The 17,906-nt window shown below is 42.7% G+C and overlaps 1 protein-coding gene across 29 annotated transcripts in view; it reads left to right on the top strand.

The window, feature by feature from the left end:
* SEC31A (SEC31 homolog A, COPII component) overlaps positions 1 to 17,906 on the top strand; it is a 68,636-nt gene that overhangs the window by 14,018 nt on the left and 36,712 nt on the right. For 15 of the 29 annotated variants that reach the window (XM_087962785.1, XM_087962773.1, XM_087962771.1 and 12 more), the window contains exons 7-16: positions 3,667 to 3,809; positions 4,635 to 4,734; positions 5,545 to 5,706; positions 6,203 to 6,355; positions 8,758 to 8,988; positions 9,483 to 9,557; positions 10,412 to 10,462; positions 13,970 to 14,047; positions 16,285 to 16,351; positions 16,991 to 17,169. In XM_087962785.1, the coding sequence (XP_087818911.1) occupies positions 3,667 to 3,809; positions 4,635 to 4,734; positions 5,545 to 5,706; positions 6,203 to 6,355; positions 8,758 to 8,988; positions 9,483 to 9,557; positions 10,412 to 10,462; positions 13,970 to 14,047; positions 16,285 to 16,351; positions 16,991 to 17,169 (1,239 nt within the window). The remainder of the gene's footprint in view (positions 1 to 3,666; positions 3,810 to 4,634; positions 4,735 to 5,544; positions 5,707 to 6,202; positions 6,356 to 8,757; positions 8,989 to 9,482; positions 9,558 to 10,411; positions 10,463 to 13,969; positions 14,048 to 16,284; positions 16,352 to 16,990; positions 17,170 to 17,906) is intronic. The other 14 variants (XM_087962781.1, XM_087962779.1, XM_087962775.1 and 11 more) reach the window with 1 other exon arrangement.

Here is a 17,906-nt window from a genome sequence, read left to right as displayed (position 1 = left end):
GTAAATTTGAACAGTCACTAAATAAATGGTTGTAAGCCGAGGACTACCTGTATTAGTATAATGGAAAGACAGATCAGTATTTTTCATGTGCTCAGATTTTAAAGCTACGTCTGAAAATTTGACTGAATAATTGCGTAATATAATATTTTGTGTTTTTTTTCCTCTTCCTGGTTTTTCTTTTTTTAATCCCTTCTTGTTTTTCTTTTCTCCCATTTCTGTATATCAAAGCACTACATGTAAGGATTTTTTTTTTTTTTTGAAAACAAGTTTTATTAATTTTTTAAAACACACAAATTATCATTATTCATTACATGTTTAAACCTTTTTCCATTGTAAATTTAACAAGTCAGATAAATTATGATTCTGTTTTAAACCATTTCCATATAATATACCAAAACCTCTTATTCAATTTCTCTTTACTTCTCTTTACTCTTATTCAATATCATTATTATTATTTCATCTGATTCTTTCTGACTTAGTTACCATTATTCTCATTCTATATTTCTACAAGTTTTTACCAATTCTCCCCCAAAAAGACATATACACACAACACACAAAACATAAAAAAAATCTTTTGGAAAGTAACTTGGACCCAGGTATTTCTCTCTTCATGGACTTCAATTATATTCATGCTCATCTTACATATCATTACTTATTTTATTTACCATTCTAACCCTTCTATATTAACTTCTCCACATATTTCACACTTCTTAATTCTACCTTAATTAATCATCTTAGTTTAAATCATTATATTTGTATCTTTTGTCCATTTTTATCATCCCTTTGTCTCATCCCTTATGAAAAAAAAAAAAAAATCAGTTTCTCCTGAAATCATTAATCAGAGTATGATGCCTTTCTATCTCCCCCTAAGTTAATCAAATTAATCTTTAAAATAATATCTAATACCCAATCAGATTTTGCTTGGTACATTCTATCTAACTAATACATCCAACACAATTAAGTGCCTAATTAGACAATAAATCCAAATATTAAAAAGAAATACTATAATAAAAATTTTATAATAACATCAATACCATAATTTTATTAAACTCTTTAATTAAAACAATATTCTAAACCTCTCCTATTATTAAGTTTTAAAGCCAATCATTTTTAAACATTTTAACATTTTAATCTCTTATCAACTCTTAAACCATTGCAATACTACCATCTCATCTTATGTACCTTGCAAAATCTTTTTTTAAAAAAAAAAAATTATACTTTATCCATTATCCATAAAAATTCCTTTTTCCATTTAATTTCAAAACATTGTAGCTTTTCTCCACCTTTTCCCTTTCTTTCTTTTCCCAACACACCTTTCTACCCCCCTTCTTCTAGCCTCTGCCTTACCGGCTTCCCTTCTCTGTCGTATTTCTTTTCCCCTTTGTTTACAATCATCATATTGGTTTTGCACTTTATTTTTCCCTTTCTTAAATGTTTTTGGATCTTAAGTCCTTAAATCCTTTAGTTTTCTTCTTTTCTCTTCTCTTCTTTTCTTTCTCTCTTCCTTTTTCTGGATCAAATTCTGAGGTTCATTAAAGATGGCTCCTTCCTTTCTTTCTTGTTCCTCTGCTGTCTTCATCTGTTGTAATTTTTGTTGATAATTAGTAAGCGCCATTTCTAAGAAAAGGAAAGCTTCTTCCACACCATCTTTACCATTTTTTTTGCTTGTTCATATTCTTTTCTTAGTTCCTCAACAGAAAGAGCCATTATAAATCTTTTCTTTTCTTTTCTCCTTCTTTCTTCTTACAACAACCAGAATATTCAAAAGAAAATAAAAAAGATAAAACAGTCCCAAAGTTATCAATCAGTCCAAACCAAGGCAGAGTTCTCACTTTCTCCTTCTGGGGTAATATCAATCAAAGAGAAAGAAAGTCCAAATCTGTTTAAAATCTTATTACAATATATTCTAGTCTTCAAATCCTTAAGGCATCTGCTCCAACAAATCTTAGCATACAAATATTTTCTTCTTAATCCTCTCTCTTCCCACTCATCGCTTAAAACCAATTTCCACCTAAAAAATAGGTTTCTTAATATCCAGTTATTTATTCCGTAGGGAAAAGAGGGAAAGCTATCCTTTCAGCACCTTCAAGCAGCCGCTTTTTCCTCTTCTGGCAGGTATTATTCAGAGAATCATACTTTTCAGGAATTTTATTAAATATGTCTTAGAGTCCTAGGAGCCAAGAAAAACTTTCTCCTCTCAATCACTTTCTCCACTTCCTCCTGCGCATTCTTACCCGGCTGCCAGCTTCTTTGTGGCGCCATTACGGACCGCCGCTGCACGTCCTGGGAAAAGGGAGTTCTGCCGGCCAGGGAGGGAGTCTGCAGCACCCCCAAACCCTTCTCCGGATCCCCCTACTTCAGCTGCCCTGCAGGCAGCCTAGCTCCGTACCCGGCTGGGTCGGAGCCCCAAAAACGGCTAGCGCGGCAGGGATCGCGCAGCTTCGCAAATCCCTGCCGCTCGCGAAGCCGACAAACCGGAAGACCCTACATGTAAGGATTTTTAAAAGATGTGTTGAATTTAAAGTTGCTTCGCCAGGTTATCTTTTATTTTTTTGTAGGGAATAAGTACAATGTCATGGTTCCGAGTAATGCACCCATTGAAATCAGAAAGCTGAGGCAGGTAGATTCCTCAAGGAACATGTTTATTGGATACATCATATCAGCACAGCCGGTGACAGTTCCCACGCTTTTCACTTACTTAAAAGAGTAAAACTCCCCCCTCCCAGGTGTTACCGATCACATTGTCCAATGAAGGTGGAAGGCAGGCTCCTCTCCCTGTTTCAGTGACCTTGGTTCCCATAGGAAAACTTTTTGTTTTGACTAGCCGGGCGATCTACTTCCCCCCACCCTTCCCTCTCTCAGGCTTCGTGGCAACTATGAGGCAGCACAAGATGGCTTCAACCAGGTTCGCTTCAGAGTTGACATGCAAATGTCCTTCATTACCAATGTAAAATAACTATTATGGAAGTAGCGGATCCATACAGTGCAGATTGTATAATCCTTACATTCTCTTTCTCGGTCTCTTTCCCCTCCCCCCTTTTTTTTTTTTAAGTACTTGAGATGATGCTATACATGAAGCCACATGTAGGTAGAGTGTAGCATATTCATTTACGGTACGTGGCTAGGAGGTGTGCCTAGCTTCTCCATTTTACAGATTAATTTTTGGCTTGTTAAGTGTATGAGCCAGCTGTTTTCATAAATATGCAGGGGGATTACCTTCTGATCTCTTTGAGATTTTCACATTCTGCATGTTAATTGCTGCCCTAGCAGTTGTTGCAGTCAGTATGTGGGGCTACATATTGAACATGTTTTTCTAAACCAGGAAAAGTATTGTTGAAAATTACTAGGATGCTGCAGTATTTCTAAGGAAGAGAAGCCATGTACTAAAGGATCTTGTAAAAGAGAAGTAGTTTTCTTTGACATTTATATAATGAGCAGTGTGGTGGCCTAGAGGTGGAGCTCTCGCCTCACAATAAGGAGGCTTGTGAGTTCGATCCTAGTTAGTGGCAGATATTTCTCTCTCTGGGCACAAAGAGAAAATACTGCTGTGAACTGTACATAGGAAGGGCATCTGGCCAGTAAATGCTTAGCTCCATTCGGTCACCCCGATGCAAAGGATTACAGGGTTGTTTAAAAAAAAAATGAACACTATTCATACCATTCCAGATGCATTGCTCAGGGCTGGAATGGCATCCTGAGGTGGCTACGCAAATGGTTCTGGCATCAGAAGATGACCGGCTACCCGTAATCCAGATATGGGACCTGAGATTTGCATCTTCTCCTCTTCGCGTTCTTGAAAACCATGCAAGGTGCATAAAATACAGATTTGATTGAATGTGGGCTAGAACAGGGGTCACCAACCTTTTGGACCTCGGGGACCACCAAACTCATAATTTTAAACCCTGCGGACAGCAGCAGCTTCTCCACTCCATGGCAGGCCAGTGCACCCGGGTGGAGGAGCAGCTACTCCGGGGCCAGTCTTGTGACTACTGCAGCTCTGGAATATGGGACCGATTTCCCCTCCAACGTCAGCAAGCCACCCCGGGGCAGATTTCCCTCCCCCGCTGTTGGTCTTACCTTCCAATTCCAGCTCGCGTAGCTCTACTCAAGGTTTGCGCTCAGCTGAAAGGTGGGGGCCAGCGGGTGGACGGGCCATGTGGGTGGCGCAGCCTTATGTTCCCGCGCAGCCTGGATTAATTGCTTTGGGGGGGACATTCCTCTGCGGACCACCAAAATTTTCTCGTGGACACCAGTGGTCCCTGGCCCACTGGTTGGCGACCACTGGGCTAGAAAGACTGGTGAGAGATGTTAGGCCCAAATATATTGATAGATTTTCATGGAAGGGGGTTGCCAAACAAACGATTAAATAAACATAATTGGAAAATAAACATATAGGATTGGAAGATGATTGGAGATACATATTTTTTTATCAGCATTTTGAATAAGATTTTATTTTATTTGAGAAAAGGGCAAAAAATGGACTCTTAAGCATTTTGGTTGATTGTTTTGTTTATGATAAAGGCCCTTTTATTCTAAGTGTTTCCTCTTTTTCAAATTTTAATGTCCCATTGATATCAGTTACATATTTGCAATGTTTGGTTAGTTTGATAAGCATTTGATATTTTTTTACACAGAGGTATTTTGACAATTGCTTGGAGCATGGCAGATCCTGAACTACTGCTGAGCTGTGGCAAAGATTCTAAAATCCTTTGTTCCAATCCAAACACAGGAGAGGTATTTGCTTTTAAGTAACATTTATACTTTAGAAATTTAAAAATATGTCAGTATATAAAGAGCTCATCAGGTTTTCACCATTTACTTGCATCAAAGTAAACTTATTGCTACCAACTTTCTAAATTTTTGAACCCTAATGAAAAAATAAACATCAAATAACATCAAGTTAAGTTTTTTTGTTTTTGTTTTTAAACCATTTGTGTAGCTTGAATATAACCTTTATATTTTGTGGTGTGATTTGGGGTACATGTTGGCTTGGAAAAGCTTGCATGTTACTATTTATCAACTGTATACATTAATGAAACAAGCATACATAATAAAATACAGAATTCCTTTTAAAATCTAGTAATAGTAAATACAGGGGATCCTCGACTTACAACATCAATTGGGTCCAGAATTTTCGTTGCTAAGCGATGCGGTTGTAAAATACAACCACATCATTTATCAGTAGCAGACTCTGCGATCCCGATTCCCATTGTTAATGGAATCTCATGGTTGTTAGGTAAGGCAACTTCCAGAGGGGTTCCAACAACCAAGTCAGTGGGGAAGCCAGAAAGAAATTGCAAGTCCCTGGCAGCTTGTAAGATAGACCAAGCAGGAAAGGAGCTGAGAGGGAGGGTTGGGGAGGGTTGGTGTACTGCAGGGCCAGAGTGGGTGTGCAAGGATGTGATGGAGTCTTGGAGGTTATAAGAGAATATATCCTTAACTCTCCATCTTTCTTGGTGCACTGATGTATGCCCCCGGCCAATTTTGCAGTTATCCGCTTTGGAAGCCATCATAGTTGTCCTTCTTCCTTTCTGCTGGTCACAGGTGTTGTATGAGCTTCCTACCTCTACCCAGTGGTGCTTCGATGTGCAGTGGTGTCCCAGGAATCCTGCCCTTCTCTCTGCTGCTTCTTTCGATGGGAAAATCAGTGTTTACTCGATCATGGGAGGAAGCACCGATAGCCTGCGACAAAAACAAGCGGACAAGGTATCTCATTTTTTTTTGAAAAATGGGGAAAAGGAAGGTTTTGCAGTTTACAATGAAACACATAAAAATAAATGATTGAAAATTTGGGCTGTCTCAGAACTCTGTGTTCTTGGTGTCTCAGTGAGGCTTTAAAATGTCCACCAGCCAAGGAGGAACAGATCCGATGCTGGCCAGTACTAGTGGCTCTTTGGCTGTGTTCATTTTTCATCCTCCAATCCACTGTTTAAGATATATGTTTAAGATATATGGACTTCAACTCCCAGAATTCCTCAGTCATCCATGCTGGATTGGGAATTCTGGGAGTTGAAGTCCAGGCATCTTAAAAGTTGAGAAGCATTGCTCTAATCCTCACCTATAATCCTTTGATTTTAAAAACAAGCGCCGAAAGCCCTTTTGATAAATGGTAAACAGATTCTGACACACGAAAGTTTGCCCTGGAATTGGATTGAGCTAAAGACCAAGGAATAATTTCCTCTTTCTCTTCTGTTTTCAAAAGCTCTCCTCGTCTTTTGGCGATCTGGATCCCTTCGGAACAGGGCATCCCCTTCCTCCATTGCACCTCCCACAACAGACCACCCTGCAGAGCACAGTTCTTCCTCTGAAGAAGCCACCCAAGTGGATTCGTCGACCGGTGGGAGCCTCTTTTTCCGTAAGTCTCTGCTGTTTAGATCAAACAGGCATGATATTCTTCCGATTAAAATTGGAATTCCGATTTTTTTGGGAATCCCCCCTTTCCCCCACCCCTTCTTCTCCTCCTTCCTCCCCTCGGAGGCCCTGAGTCAGGAGTTGCTGGCGCGGCTCCGGCTGGCTCCAGTCCCGCGTTGCCTCAGGAAGGGAAAGGCAAAAGGAAGAGCCGCGCGGCGCTTGCAACGGCAGCAGCGGCTCCTGGTTTTGCCTTTCCCTTCCCGAGGCAATGCGGGACTGGAGCCGTGTGGAGCTGCGCCAGCGGTAGCAACTCCTGACAGCCCAGCCGGATACCTGAGCGGAGCCCGGGCGGTGCGAGCGGAGGCCGCTGAGCGGCACGAAAAGGGAGCTGGGCCAGCCACAGACCAGCCTCCGTGCAACACGCCGCCGCCCGGCCCTGGCGAGGGAAAGCAGCGGGCGCTCCCCGGGCGCGCGGTGGGGGGTCTGTTTTGGCCGGCCCCGATTTTTTTTTCAGAGCGGAATATCATGCCTGATCAAAGAAAGAGGCATGGTGTACCTACTGATCAGTTTTATGCAGGATGCTTCACAGAAATCTGTGCCTTTATTTTGCAGAAACCTTTGTGTAGAATAAGGCATCCATCACGTCTTGGGCAGAAGAATGTATTTTAAATGTATTTATCCAATGTCAACACCGCCATTCTTGGGGTGTCTAATCACACTTGACCAATAAATAGTTATATTCTAATTCAGTGGTCGCCAACCAGTGGGCCGGGGACCACTGGTGGTCCGCGAGAAAATTTTGGTGGTTCGCAGAGAAATGTCCCCCCCACCAAAGCAATTAATCCAGGCTGTGCGGGAACACAAGGCTGCGCCACCCACATGGCCCGCCCACCCGCTGGCCCCCATTCTTCAGCCAAGTGCAAACCTTACCTTGAATAGAGCCACACGAGCTGGAACTGCAAGGTAAGACAACGGCGGGGAAGGGAAATCCGCCCCGGGGTGGCTTGCTGACGTTGGTGGGAAAGTCGGTCCCATATTCCAGAGCTGCAGTAGTCACAGGACTGCCCCTTTGGTCATCCCGGAGCAGCTGCTCCTCCACCTGGGTGCACCAGCCTGCCAGGGAGTGGAGGAGCTGCTCCGGGATGACCAAAGGGCCAGTCCTGTGACTACTGCAGCTCTGGAATATGGGACTGACTTTCCCACCAACGTCAGCAAGCCACCGTCAGACAAAATTCATATTAGTGGTCCGCGGGATTTAAAATTATGAGTTTGATGGTCCCTGACCATCAAAAAGGTTGGCGACCCCTGTTCTAATTGCTTGACACTATGGGCAGCTTACAGAAAAAGAAGAAAAACAACACTTAATTAAAAAGAGATCATGGCTGACCAGGAGAACAAAGCAGCTAGTCGTAAAGCAAATATAGTACAGCAAGTCCTTGGCTTGCAGCCATTTGTTTAGTGACCATTGGAAGTTACAGTGGCATTGAAGGTGCCATTGGGCTCATGTGTTTGACATTTGCAGCCAGCTTTCCAACCAGCTTCCAACAATCAGACTCAATGGAGGAAGCCCGATTCACTTAACGATTAAATGATTCACTTAACAGCTGTGGTGATTTGCTTAACAACTGTGGCGAAGAAGATAAAACCGGGTGTGACTCTGTTAATAACCTTGCTTAGTAACAGAAATGTTGGTGCCAAGTGTCATAAATCGAGGATTACCTTATAACTGAAGGGGTCTCCAGTGGAGTTTTGCTTTTCAAAAGGCAACTAGATTTTTGTTTTCTTCTTGAAGATGTTTTGAAAAGCACCTTTGGGATAACCATGACTTGGCATGACTGAGAATCTCCATGGACAATCTGTGGAGCTTATCGTTCATTTGTTTGCATTTGGTATAAACCTCCAAGAATGCTTTACCTCTGGTTATAATAAACAGGAGGCACAGCCTTTTGTGTAACAATTTTAACACAAGGACAGAAAAGTACACCACTTGTAGCATAATTAAGTACCTAACAGCAACCACGCCAAACAGGTATGATTTAAATTTTGCCTTACTTGTTCAACTCTTGTTGAATTTATGGTTGTATTTTACCCTCTTTGAATTAATATTCCTAATTTCAGAAATTGTTTTTATTTTAGATCTGTTTTAATTCAATATTTGTTTGTTTTTAATTGGTATTGTATAACCTAAATGGAGAGTGTAGTCCACTAGACCTAGACAAAAAGGGGCTGCCAACTTCTGTTCTAAGAGTGCTGGTTTCGTATATAGTATTCACAAGTGTGTTTCACATTGCCAACTCCTTGCGAAGCAGACTGTTGCAATTCCCACAAATCATATTGAGAATATGTCAACTATCTAGTTGTATGAGCAGGCATGGATAACAGTACCACTGATTGCTTGAATTCCAGTTTGGAGGGAGGCTGGTCACTTTTGAGAATAACAAGACTCAACAGCAAGGAGAACATCCCCAACAGCCCTACCACGTCTACGTTAGTCAAGTTGTCACCGAGATGGAATTCTTGAATCGGTCCAACCAGCTGCAGGAAGCGGTTCAGGCCGAAGCCTTCTCCAGCTACTGTCAGAAGAAAATCGATGTAGCCAAAAATGACTTCGAGAGGAACGTGTGGTCATTCCTCAAGGTGATTTTTTCAGGGTTGATTGCGTACAGAATCTCTCACTCACTTTAAAAACAAGAGGCGTGCAGTAATCAGATCCAAAGTGGAAAATATTTTGGGATCAGCATGGGTGCCACAGCACTTGCAGTTCTCAACTTATGACCAATTGCTTATCAAGCATTCTGAGTTATAACAGACCTATTTTGGATCTACTTAAACGACCCAAATTCATAGTTCTGGTAGTCGCATCACCCCCCCTAAGGGGGCACATTGAACGAACTTCGAGTGCAGCATCCCACGGTCATGCGATCATGTTTTATGATGGTTTTGCCAAAAAGTGGACCTGGCAAAAGTTAATTGCTTTGCTACAGAGTTTCAAATCTATGATTTAAAATTTACCACAGTGTACAGCAATTGTTTGGCAGAAGGGTCTTGCACTGCAAATGCAGGAAGAATGCAAAAACTAGCTATTCTCTCAAATGCTTTCTTTCCTGGGTTTTTTTTATATTTTTCCTAAGGTGCATTTTGAGGAAGACTCCCGTGGCAAATATCTGGAACTCTTGGGGTACAAAAAAGATGGCCTGGGACAGAAGGTAAATGTGGCTACACTGCATTTTGAAGGACTACATTAAAAATATTCATCACAGATTAAATTGCCTTTTGGGTTTGGTTTGGAAGAAATCACGGGGATATGGGGTAGAACATAGATTGTGGCAAGAATTAAATGCCTTCCACCTCTCGATAATCTTAAGGAGCCTGTTCTCTGATTAATAAAATGCTCAGGAATTACTAGTAATTAACGAATTTATGAAATTCCTAGTAATTGCTTGAAATATCATCCTTTATTTTTGCTGATAAATTCTTAGTCTAAAGCAGCCTTTCCCCAATCTTTATTTTTACCTTGGAAGAACTTCTGAAATAATTTGGTGGGGTGGGGTTGTCTAAAAATTGCAAAACAGAGCAAAACAATAGAATTCATTTCAAACCAACACAACCAACCTTTTTCAGCCCTTACTTGGCACCCGAGTTGCAGCACGTAAGAATCTCCCACTGCTGCTAATGCCAGGACTATACAGTGCGCACAGCTCAAAAAAGATGTTTGTGTTCTTTTTTGTTTCCATCGTAATTTCTAGTGGACTCGTGTGGAAAAAGACAGGTATACATTATTTTAATAATAGAGATATCCACAGAGTGTTTCTTCCTTGAATATATCACTCAACTGGGTCAACTAACACACAAGGACAGGTGGATGAGATCGGGAAGAAGCGGGGGGGAAATCACATTTTTAGTATTGCGTTCGTTGTTTCAGTATCATCGTTCAAGATCTGGCTTCAGATAAATTGAAAATATTTAAGCCTTTTGCCTGTTTTTTTGTTTTTTAAAGAAGTTAAAGCTAAGAAGCTTCTTCTCCAAAATAAATGTTACACCATTTGTTTTGTTTCCTTAGATTACTTCAACTCTTGCTAAGGAGAGTCCTCAGGGCAGAGATCAAGTTGAGGTAAATAATAATAATCCAGTGCATTTTTTTTTCTTTTTTAATTTGATAAAGTTTGGAAAGTAGCACTTTTTCACCTCGACTTTGTTGCAGCCCAGTGCTTATATAGTGAAAAATAAGAATTTAAAATCCTGACAGTGCAACACCCATTAAGGGAAAACATTGGTCTCTACAAGGGGATGTGTGGAAAACTCAGTATTCATTGCAATTTATTAGTTTTACTCTAAACTATGATTTTACGCACTGGGGGTATGCACAGGTCCACCTGCAGCGTGAATCACTTCAAAGGATTACAAAACTACAGTTTTTATTGCTCATCTTTCACAGAAGCTAATTGCTGGCTCAAGCTGAGCTGGGCATCTTCTTCATGTTATCCTTTGTACACCTCCCTGAATCCCAGTTTGACTCCCAGTTTCATCCCAAAGTATTTCCTCCTCATTCCTCTGCAGCTGTAGTCTAACTTTCTCCTTTCCTTCTTTTACGGCATGGTTTCTCTTTCTACAGAGTGTTTGATTTTGATACATTTTTCTTGCTTTGTATTTATCTTAAATTATTTTTTTCCTTTTATAGATGATAGATGAAGATGATAGATAGATAGATAGATAGATAGATAGATAGATAGATGATAGATAGATAGAATAAGATTGTATACTTACTTTAGATCTTTATTTCAATTTTTATTCTTATTTTTCTCCTAGAAGCATGCATAACAACAACAGAGTTGAAAATAAATTTTGGAATAGCAAAGTAAATAAGCAAAACAAAGCAGAAGGAATTTCATTATCCAGTACAGGGAAAAGTCTATTCAGGTTATCTCTGAAACAAGTCTATGTTTGCATACCTTCAAAACATTCAGGAAATGCCCCCGTGGTCGAACGGCTGAAAGTGAAGAGGGAGGCAACCCAAAAAAAGAGTCGCTGATGGATTTCTTAACCATTTAGCGGACCCCATTAAGATCTATTAAGAACTCTAATCAGTCCGTGGGTCAACCCCAAATTTGTCTATGAAAAAGACTCCTTCAACCTGGCACTGTATAAATATGCTAGACTACAATTCCCTTCACACACACACAACACACACACACACACACATGTGTGTGTGTGTAAGGGGAGCTGTAGTATGACATGTTTGTAAGGTGCCAAATCAGCAAAGAATATTCTAGAACAGTGGTTCTTAAAACTGGAGGTAATTATCCTCAAGTAGGAGATGCGGTGACTCAATGCTTAATGACACTGGAGATGGTTTCTGCTCCGGTGGTTCGAGTCCCAGAACTGTGTGTCAGGGTGAGCTCCTGTCACCCATCTCGGCTTCTGTCTATTTAACAGTTTGAAAGCATGTTCTATGCAGGTAGATAGATACCGTGTTTTCCCGAAAATAAGACCTAGCCCGATTTTTTTAAGTGTGGGCCTAATATAAGTCCTGCCCCAAAATTAGGCCCTGGTGAAGTGGATGGGCATGGCCAGTACAGGAGGCAGCCCAACCACGTGTCCCCTCACAAATAAGGCAGGAATCCTTAAGTCAGCACTTAGCACGGTACCTCCTTCCCTTCCCCGGTCACCTCATGGAGGCTCGGCCCTTTCCCAACCTGCCAGCATGACTCCAATCTGTGCGTAGGAGGAGGATCCGAGCTCCAGTGTCCCGGTAGTAGCAGGGCCAGCAGGCAGGGCCAGCAGAGGCCAGGGCACGCCTGTTCTGGCTGCAGGCAAACACATGGTAGGCAGGGCTGGGTTGGCGATAGCAGTGCTCCCACTCCCATTGGCCACCGCGCTCACCGCCTCCTGTACATTAAAAAAAGCTCTAGTGCAGTGACGGCTAACCCTTTCCACATTACATGCCAAAAGTGCGCGCTCGCGTGCCTGCACCCATGTTGCGACGTGTGCACGATTCCCCCGCCCCCTGCACCGCATGCCCCTGCGCATGCACACACTTCTCCCCCACGCACGTCTCCCCCGCGCATGTGCAGCCGATACCAGACCAGCTGGCTGGAGGGGGGGGGCATGTGCATGGGCAGTGGGGCTCTTCCGGGCGACCTGTCGTGTGCCGGCAGAAGCGGCTCTGCATGTCACTTCCGGCATGCGTGCCATAGGTTCGCCTAGTGCTTATTTTTGACCCAAAAAAATTAAGATTGGGTCTTATTTTCAGGGAAACACGCTAGGTACCACTTTGGTGGGGAGACGAGCTGGTACTCTGTGCAGGCAATCAGATTCCTAACCCCTCTGAACCTCCCCAGTTGCAGTGCCCATTGGCAAGGCTGCTCCAGGAATGCCGCCCCAGGATGCTGTAGAAAGAGCTGCTCGCCTTTCTCTCTGGGGCGAAGCCAGCTCGCCATCCTGTGGCGCACCTTGGAAGCGCGCATGGGTGTCCTACGACAGGGCTGGTATCTTGGCAAGCCAAACTGCTACTACTCTGCACTAGCATTTGTGGTCTCCCGGCTAACGTAACAAGGCTCTATGCCAGGGTGGGCAAACTTTTGGCTCGGGGGCCGTATTGACTTTTTAAAATTTGACGGACGGGCCGGTCAGCACAAGATACGATACATATAAAAAACTGCATTTGTTAACAGTTCCCTTTTCAAAGCGAGGAGGAAAGAGTTTTGTTTTTAAGCGGGAGAGACGCCTGCCGTACTCGGGGTAGGAAAAATAACTATTTTTTTTCTCCGAGACACCCTCCAAAACTCAAGTTTGGTGTCATAGTTAAATTTGCACAACATAGATAGATAGATAGATAGATAGATAGATAGATAGATAGATAGACAGATTCTTCCCCTACGAATAAACGACTGTGTGTGTGTGTGTGTGTATGAATGTACCCCCTCAGCTTACAAAAGTTGGCCACTTATAAGATAAAAAATAAATAAATGCCCACCCCCAAAACATAACTCCTCCGGTGCCCATGGATAAACTGTGAACCACCAATTAGTAGCAGGGCTGACCCTTCCTCTTGAACCAACGCTCTAATTGGGGGAGCAGACCGCCTTCAGTCTCTTGCGAAACTGCTGGCTAACCCTGCAAAACGCTTGCCGAGGTGTGTGTGTGTGGGGAGGCTTTCGCTGCCTTTCCCCCACCCACCGAGCGCCCATTCCGCCGCCGCTTGCCATTAAACCACGAGTCCTCCCGGCGCTTGGGAAGCCCGCCGGCAGGAAACATCTACGCTCTATGCTAATACTACTAATAATTGCCCCCAACAAGAATATTTGGAGATATCCTGGTGGCCAACCTTAAGTATGGTTTCTGCTACACTTCCTCACATTGCTGCTCTGTTGGTGTGGGTTGAAGGTCACCTGTTATTATTTTAACAAGCAGTAGATATTTGGGTTCTTCAGAAAGGGAAATGTTGAAAGAAAGAAAGAAAAAGATAGGGTTCTTCTCCTCGTTGCTATAACTCTAGGTTTACTAACCTTACACTTTTTGGGAGACATCTTGGGGCTATTTGGAGGCTTATTTGCATTGGTTAAGGAGTTGGTTTCTTTGCTTTAATCTTTCCAACGTCCTCTTCATATCGGTGAGAAAGGCTCACGAGGAAGCTGACATGCTTGCACAGCCTGATGGTGGAGAGGGTCTTGCCGCTAAGGACCAGCTGTTTGCAGAGGTATTCAACCCCCCTTTTTGTGCTAAACATGCAAACTGACTCAGCATTGGGAGTGAATGTGAGTGATTTTGCATTGGCTCCCAACTAACCTGTTTGCTTATGTGTGTTATCCCATGTCCTCAGGGCTGTACAGATAGTCCTTGGCTTACAACATTCTTTAGCCACCGTTCAAAGTTACACCAGCACTGGAAAAAAGGGACCTACGACCGTTTTTTAACACAACTGCTGAAGCATCCCCATGGTCGCATGATCAAACTTCAGGCGCTTGGCAACTGTCTCATATTTATGATGGTTGCGGCATCCTCCAGGGTCACGCGATCCCCTTTTGTGACCTTCTGACCAGCCAAGTTAATTGGGAAGCCAGAGTCACTTAACAACCGCGTTGCTAACTTAACGGCGGCGCTTCGCTTAAGCACTGTGTCAAGAAAGGTTGTACAGTGGGGCAAAACTCAGTGTCTCACTTAACAACGGAAAGGTTGGGCTCCATTGTGGTCATAAGTTGAGGTCTATTTGTATCCCTGGGACTGACTTTAAACTGAGACGGTATTCAAATTTACCTTCGAAGTTTAGCCATATTTGACTTAGCAGCAAGGAGGTTCCCTGCGGTGATTGGATGTTTTGGAAATAAATGTGTTCTGACCCAGCTCCCCAAACACGACAAACCCTCTGAAGTGAACTCAAAGATTCCTTTATTAGGAGCGCCGGCAGCCCCGGCAAAAAGTTTCTCTCTCAACGCAGGCGAACAAGACCAGCCGGCCAGGAGATGAATAGTTGTCTGCCACTTCTATTCATTTCCACCCCCTGCCTTTTATCCCCAGAGCTAGGGTGGGGCTTCGCTAGCAGCGGTGGCTCTTCCTTCCCAAGGGTCAGCCCACAGATTTCCACTGCTCTCCTCTCCTCTGCTTTCTGCACATCCACACATCAGGCCCTGGACCCAGCTGTTCCTCCTCTTCCTCATCAGCCACCTCCAGACCTGGGGGCTGTTGATTCTCCATCTGAGGGCTAACGGACGGCCCAGGCTCTGCCTCTGACAGCTCCAATCCCTCTTCCCCCTCGGAGCTCTCAGGTTGCCCTGATGCTGGCCCTGACTCCCACCCTTCTTCCTCCTCCTCTGATTTGGCTGCTGGAAGGGCCGGAAGCTGACAAAACGAAGCTGGTGTGTATTTTGCACATGTGGGTAGACCTCAACTTATGATTGGTCAGTTAGCACCCATTTGAAATTATAATGGAGCGACGGCCACCCTCCCATGATCACATGACTGTATTTAAGCTGCTTGGCCAACCAGCTTGGATTTAGGACCCCTTGCAGTCACATGACAGCGTTTTAAAGCATTTTTGCCAAAACCTCCCCATACCGAATAATTTGGTTTGCTTAACGGTTGTGGCGTTTGCTTACCACAATTGCTGTAAAAAGATCGTAAAATGGGGTCCGCGACGTGGGTGGCCTGCTTTATGACTGTCGCGACTTACGATCAAAATGAGCAGGCTCCATTACCATTGTAAGTCAAGGACTAACATTGCACAATAAATTTTAATGAAAAGTCACTAAATGTATCGTTGTGCACCCTCAGCTCGTACCTCTATAGATATTTCATAACATGACAATTTGATAATAGGGCAGAAATGATTATACACCCAGTCCTTGTGCCTGTTTGCTCAAAATTAAGTTCCATGGAGTTTGTTCCCAAGATGAATGAGCAGAGGAGTAAAAATGTAAATATACCATTTCTTACCAGAGTGAGTAGGATAACATAAATTATTGTTAAGTGGCAGTTTTGATTTCAGCGCAGCTTTGTCACAATGTTTCCCACCATAAAGCTCATTATAATTGGAATGTATTTAAAAATAACAAGAGAAGGAAGAAAGTGAGTATTATATGATATGGGATTTATTTTATCAATAGTTGGAAAACAAATGTGGATGTTAGAAATCAAAGAAGATTAGCGCAAAATAGTAAACGTGGTAAGAATTAAAACTGTGAAGATGAGGACTGTTATAAGAATTAGATATATGATGCAGATTAGTACTAAGTAAGAATAGAGTATTAAAGTTAAGCAATGAATATGTATAAATTATAATGGTTATTGCACAAGAGATTTATACCCTGATGACACACTGTTCAAATGAAAGATGGAATGTTTGTATAAATAAAATTAAAAAATTACAAATAATAACAACAACAACAACAACAACATGTTCCGAAACTATGTTAAGCTGCATTGTTTTTCCCCTTCCAGAGTAAAAACACTGAGTTTGATTCACTGCAACCCATCAATGAAACCTTTAACATTTCTGTCACCGGAGGTAAATAATATATATAAATATATCTTACATACTAAATGGGTTACTAAACGGAGTTAATTTTCTATATTTGATTCTAAGATTATGGTGATAACCGTTGTCATTTAGCCTTTAAAGCCCTTTATGGCTTGGGTCCGGGTTATCTAAGGAAACATGTCCTGCCAGTCCCATCCACCCGACCCATTAGAGCGAGGACGCAGGGAATGTTGCGGGTCCCACCCCTGAGGGAGATACACCTGGTGGGACCCAGAAGAAGGGCCTTTCCCGTAGTGGCTCCGTCTCTCTGGAACATCATTCCCCCAGAGATTAGAATGGCCCCCTCACTAATACTCTTCCAAAAGGCACTGAAAACCTTGGTTTTGCCAGAGGGCCTGGGAAACCCAGAGAGGGATGGAGCCCATCAAATGGCTAGTGGGATTTGCTGTCTTCAGGGGGGGGGGTTGGTTTCCCCCAAATTTTGTTCTTTTGTACTTTACTAATTTATATGATTCTTTTTGTTAGTTTTTATTGTTTTTGTTTTTATTTTTTGTTTTAAATATGGTTTTACATTGTGTAAGCCTCCTCGAGTCGCCCTGGGCGAATAGGCGGCAATACAAATTCAATAAATAAATTGTCTTTGTTTCTGTGTTCTCCTTCATGCAGACATTGATGGTTTGATCACTCAGGCTTTGCTGACGGGGAACTTTGAAAGTGCCGTTGACCTTTGCCTGCACGACAATCGCATGGCTGACGCCATTATCCTTGCCATAGCTGGTGGCCAAGAACTGTTGTCCAAGACGCAGAAGAAGTATTTTGCGAAAACAAGAGGCAAAATCACCAGGGTAGGTGGAAGCAAAGATAAAAATTGGCAAACCTCATGATTATCTCCCTCCTCTTCCTCTTATCCGCCTCCCCAAACCCTTGGATAATCCTGAGAATAGCCAAGCAGACATGTATTTACAAAAGGACGCATCATTTGTGTGTGTGTGTGTGTTCAGTGAGTTTTACTCCATTTTACGACCTTGCTTGCCACAGTCGTTAAGTGAATCACTGCAGTTGCTAAGTCAGTCATGCAGTTGTTAAGTGAATCTGGCCTCCCCCATTGACTTGGCTTGTAAGAAGGTCGCAAAAGGGGATCACGTGTCCTCGAGACACTGCAGTGGTCATAAATATGAATCATTTGCCAAGCGTGTGAATTTGGATCATGTGACTTTATCAGGATGCTGTAATGGTCATAACTAAAAACTGGTCATAAGTGACATTTTTTCAGGGCCGTTGTAACTACAAATAGTCACTAAACAAAAAGTATAAATTGAGAACTACTTGTGCATCAACATAAGCCATGGAAAAATTAAAAGAACAGATTGGACTGAACCCTTGATGTCCAGTGTGAGGTAATGTTACAAGGAATAGAGAAGGAGACGTTGCTTTCAGCTGTGTATTCTGTGTAATAGGAGAGTCTGGCAGCTGAAATTTAAAGCCTAGCTCAGAGATGGGCAGGAGTTAAATCCACTTCTGACTCTGGATAGATGCCAAGATCTGACTCAGACGAAAGCTCCCTTGAAGGCAGAGTCCCCAG

This window comes from Notechis scutatus, chromosome 4, assembly GCF_049901735.1.
Source record: "Notechis scutatus isolate UNSWTSFEM ecotype Mainland chromosome 4, rNotScu1.2, whole genome shotgun sequence".
Lineage (NCBI taxonomy): Eukaryota > Metazoa > Chordata > Lepidosauria > Squamata > Elapidae > Notechis > Notechis scutatus.
Note: the sequence above shows the minus strand (reverse complement) of the source record. Positions and strands in the feature narration are given on the sequence as shown.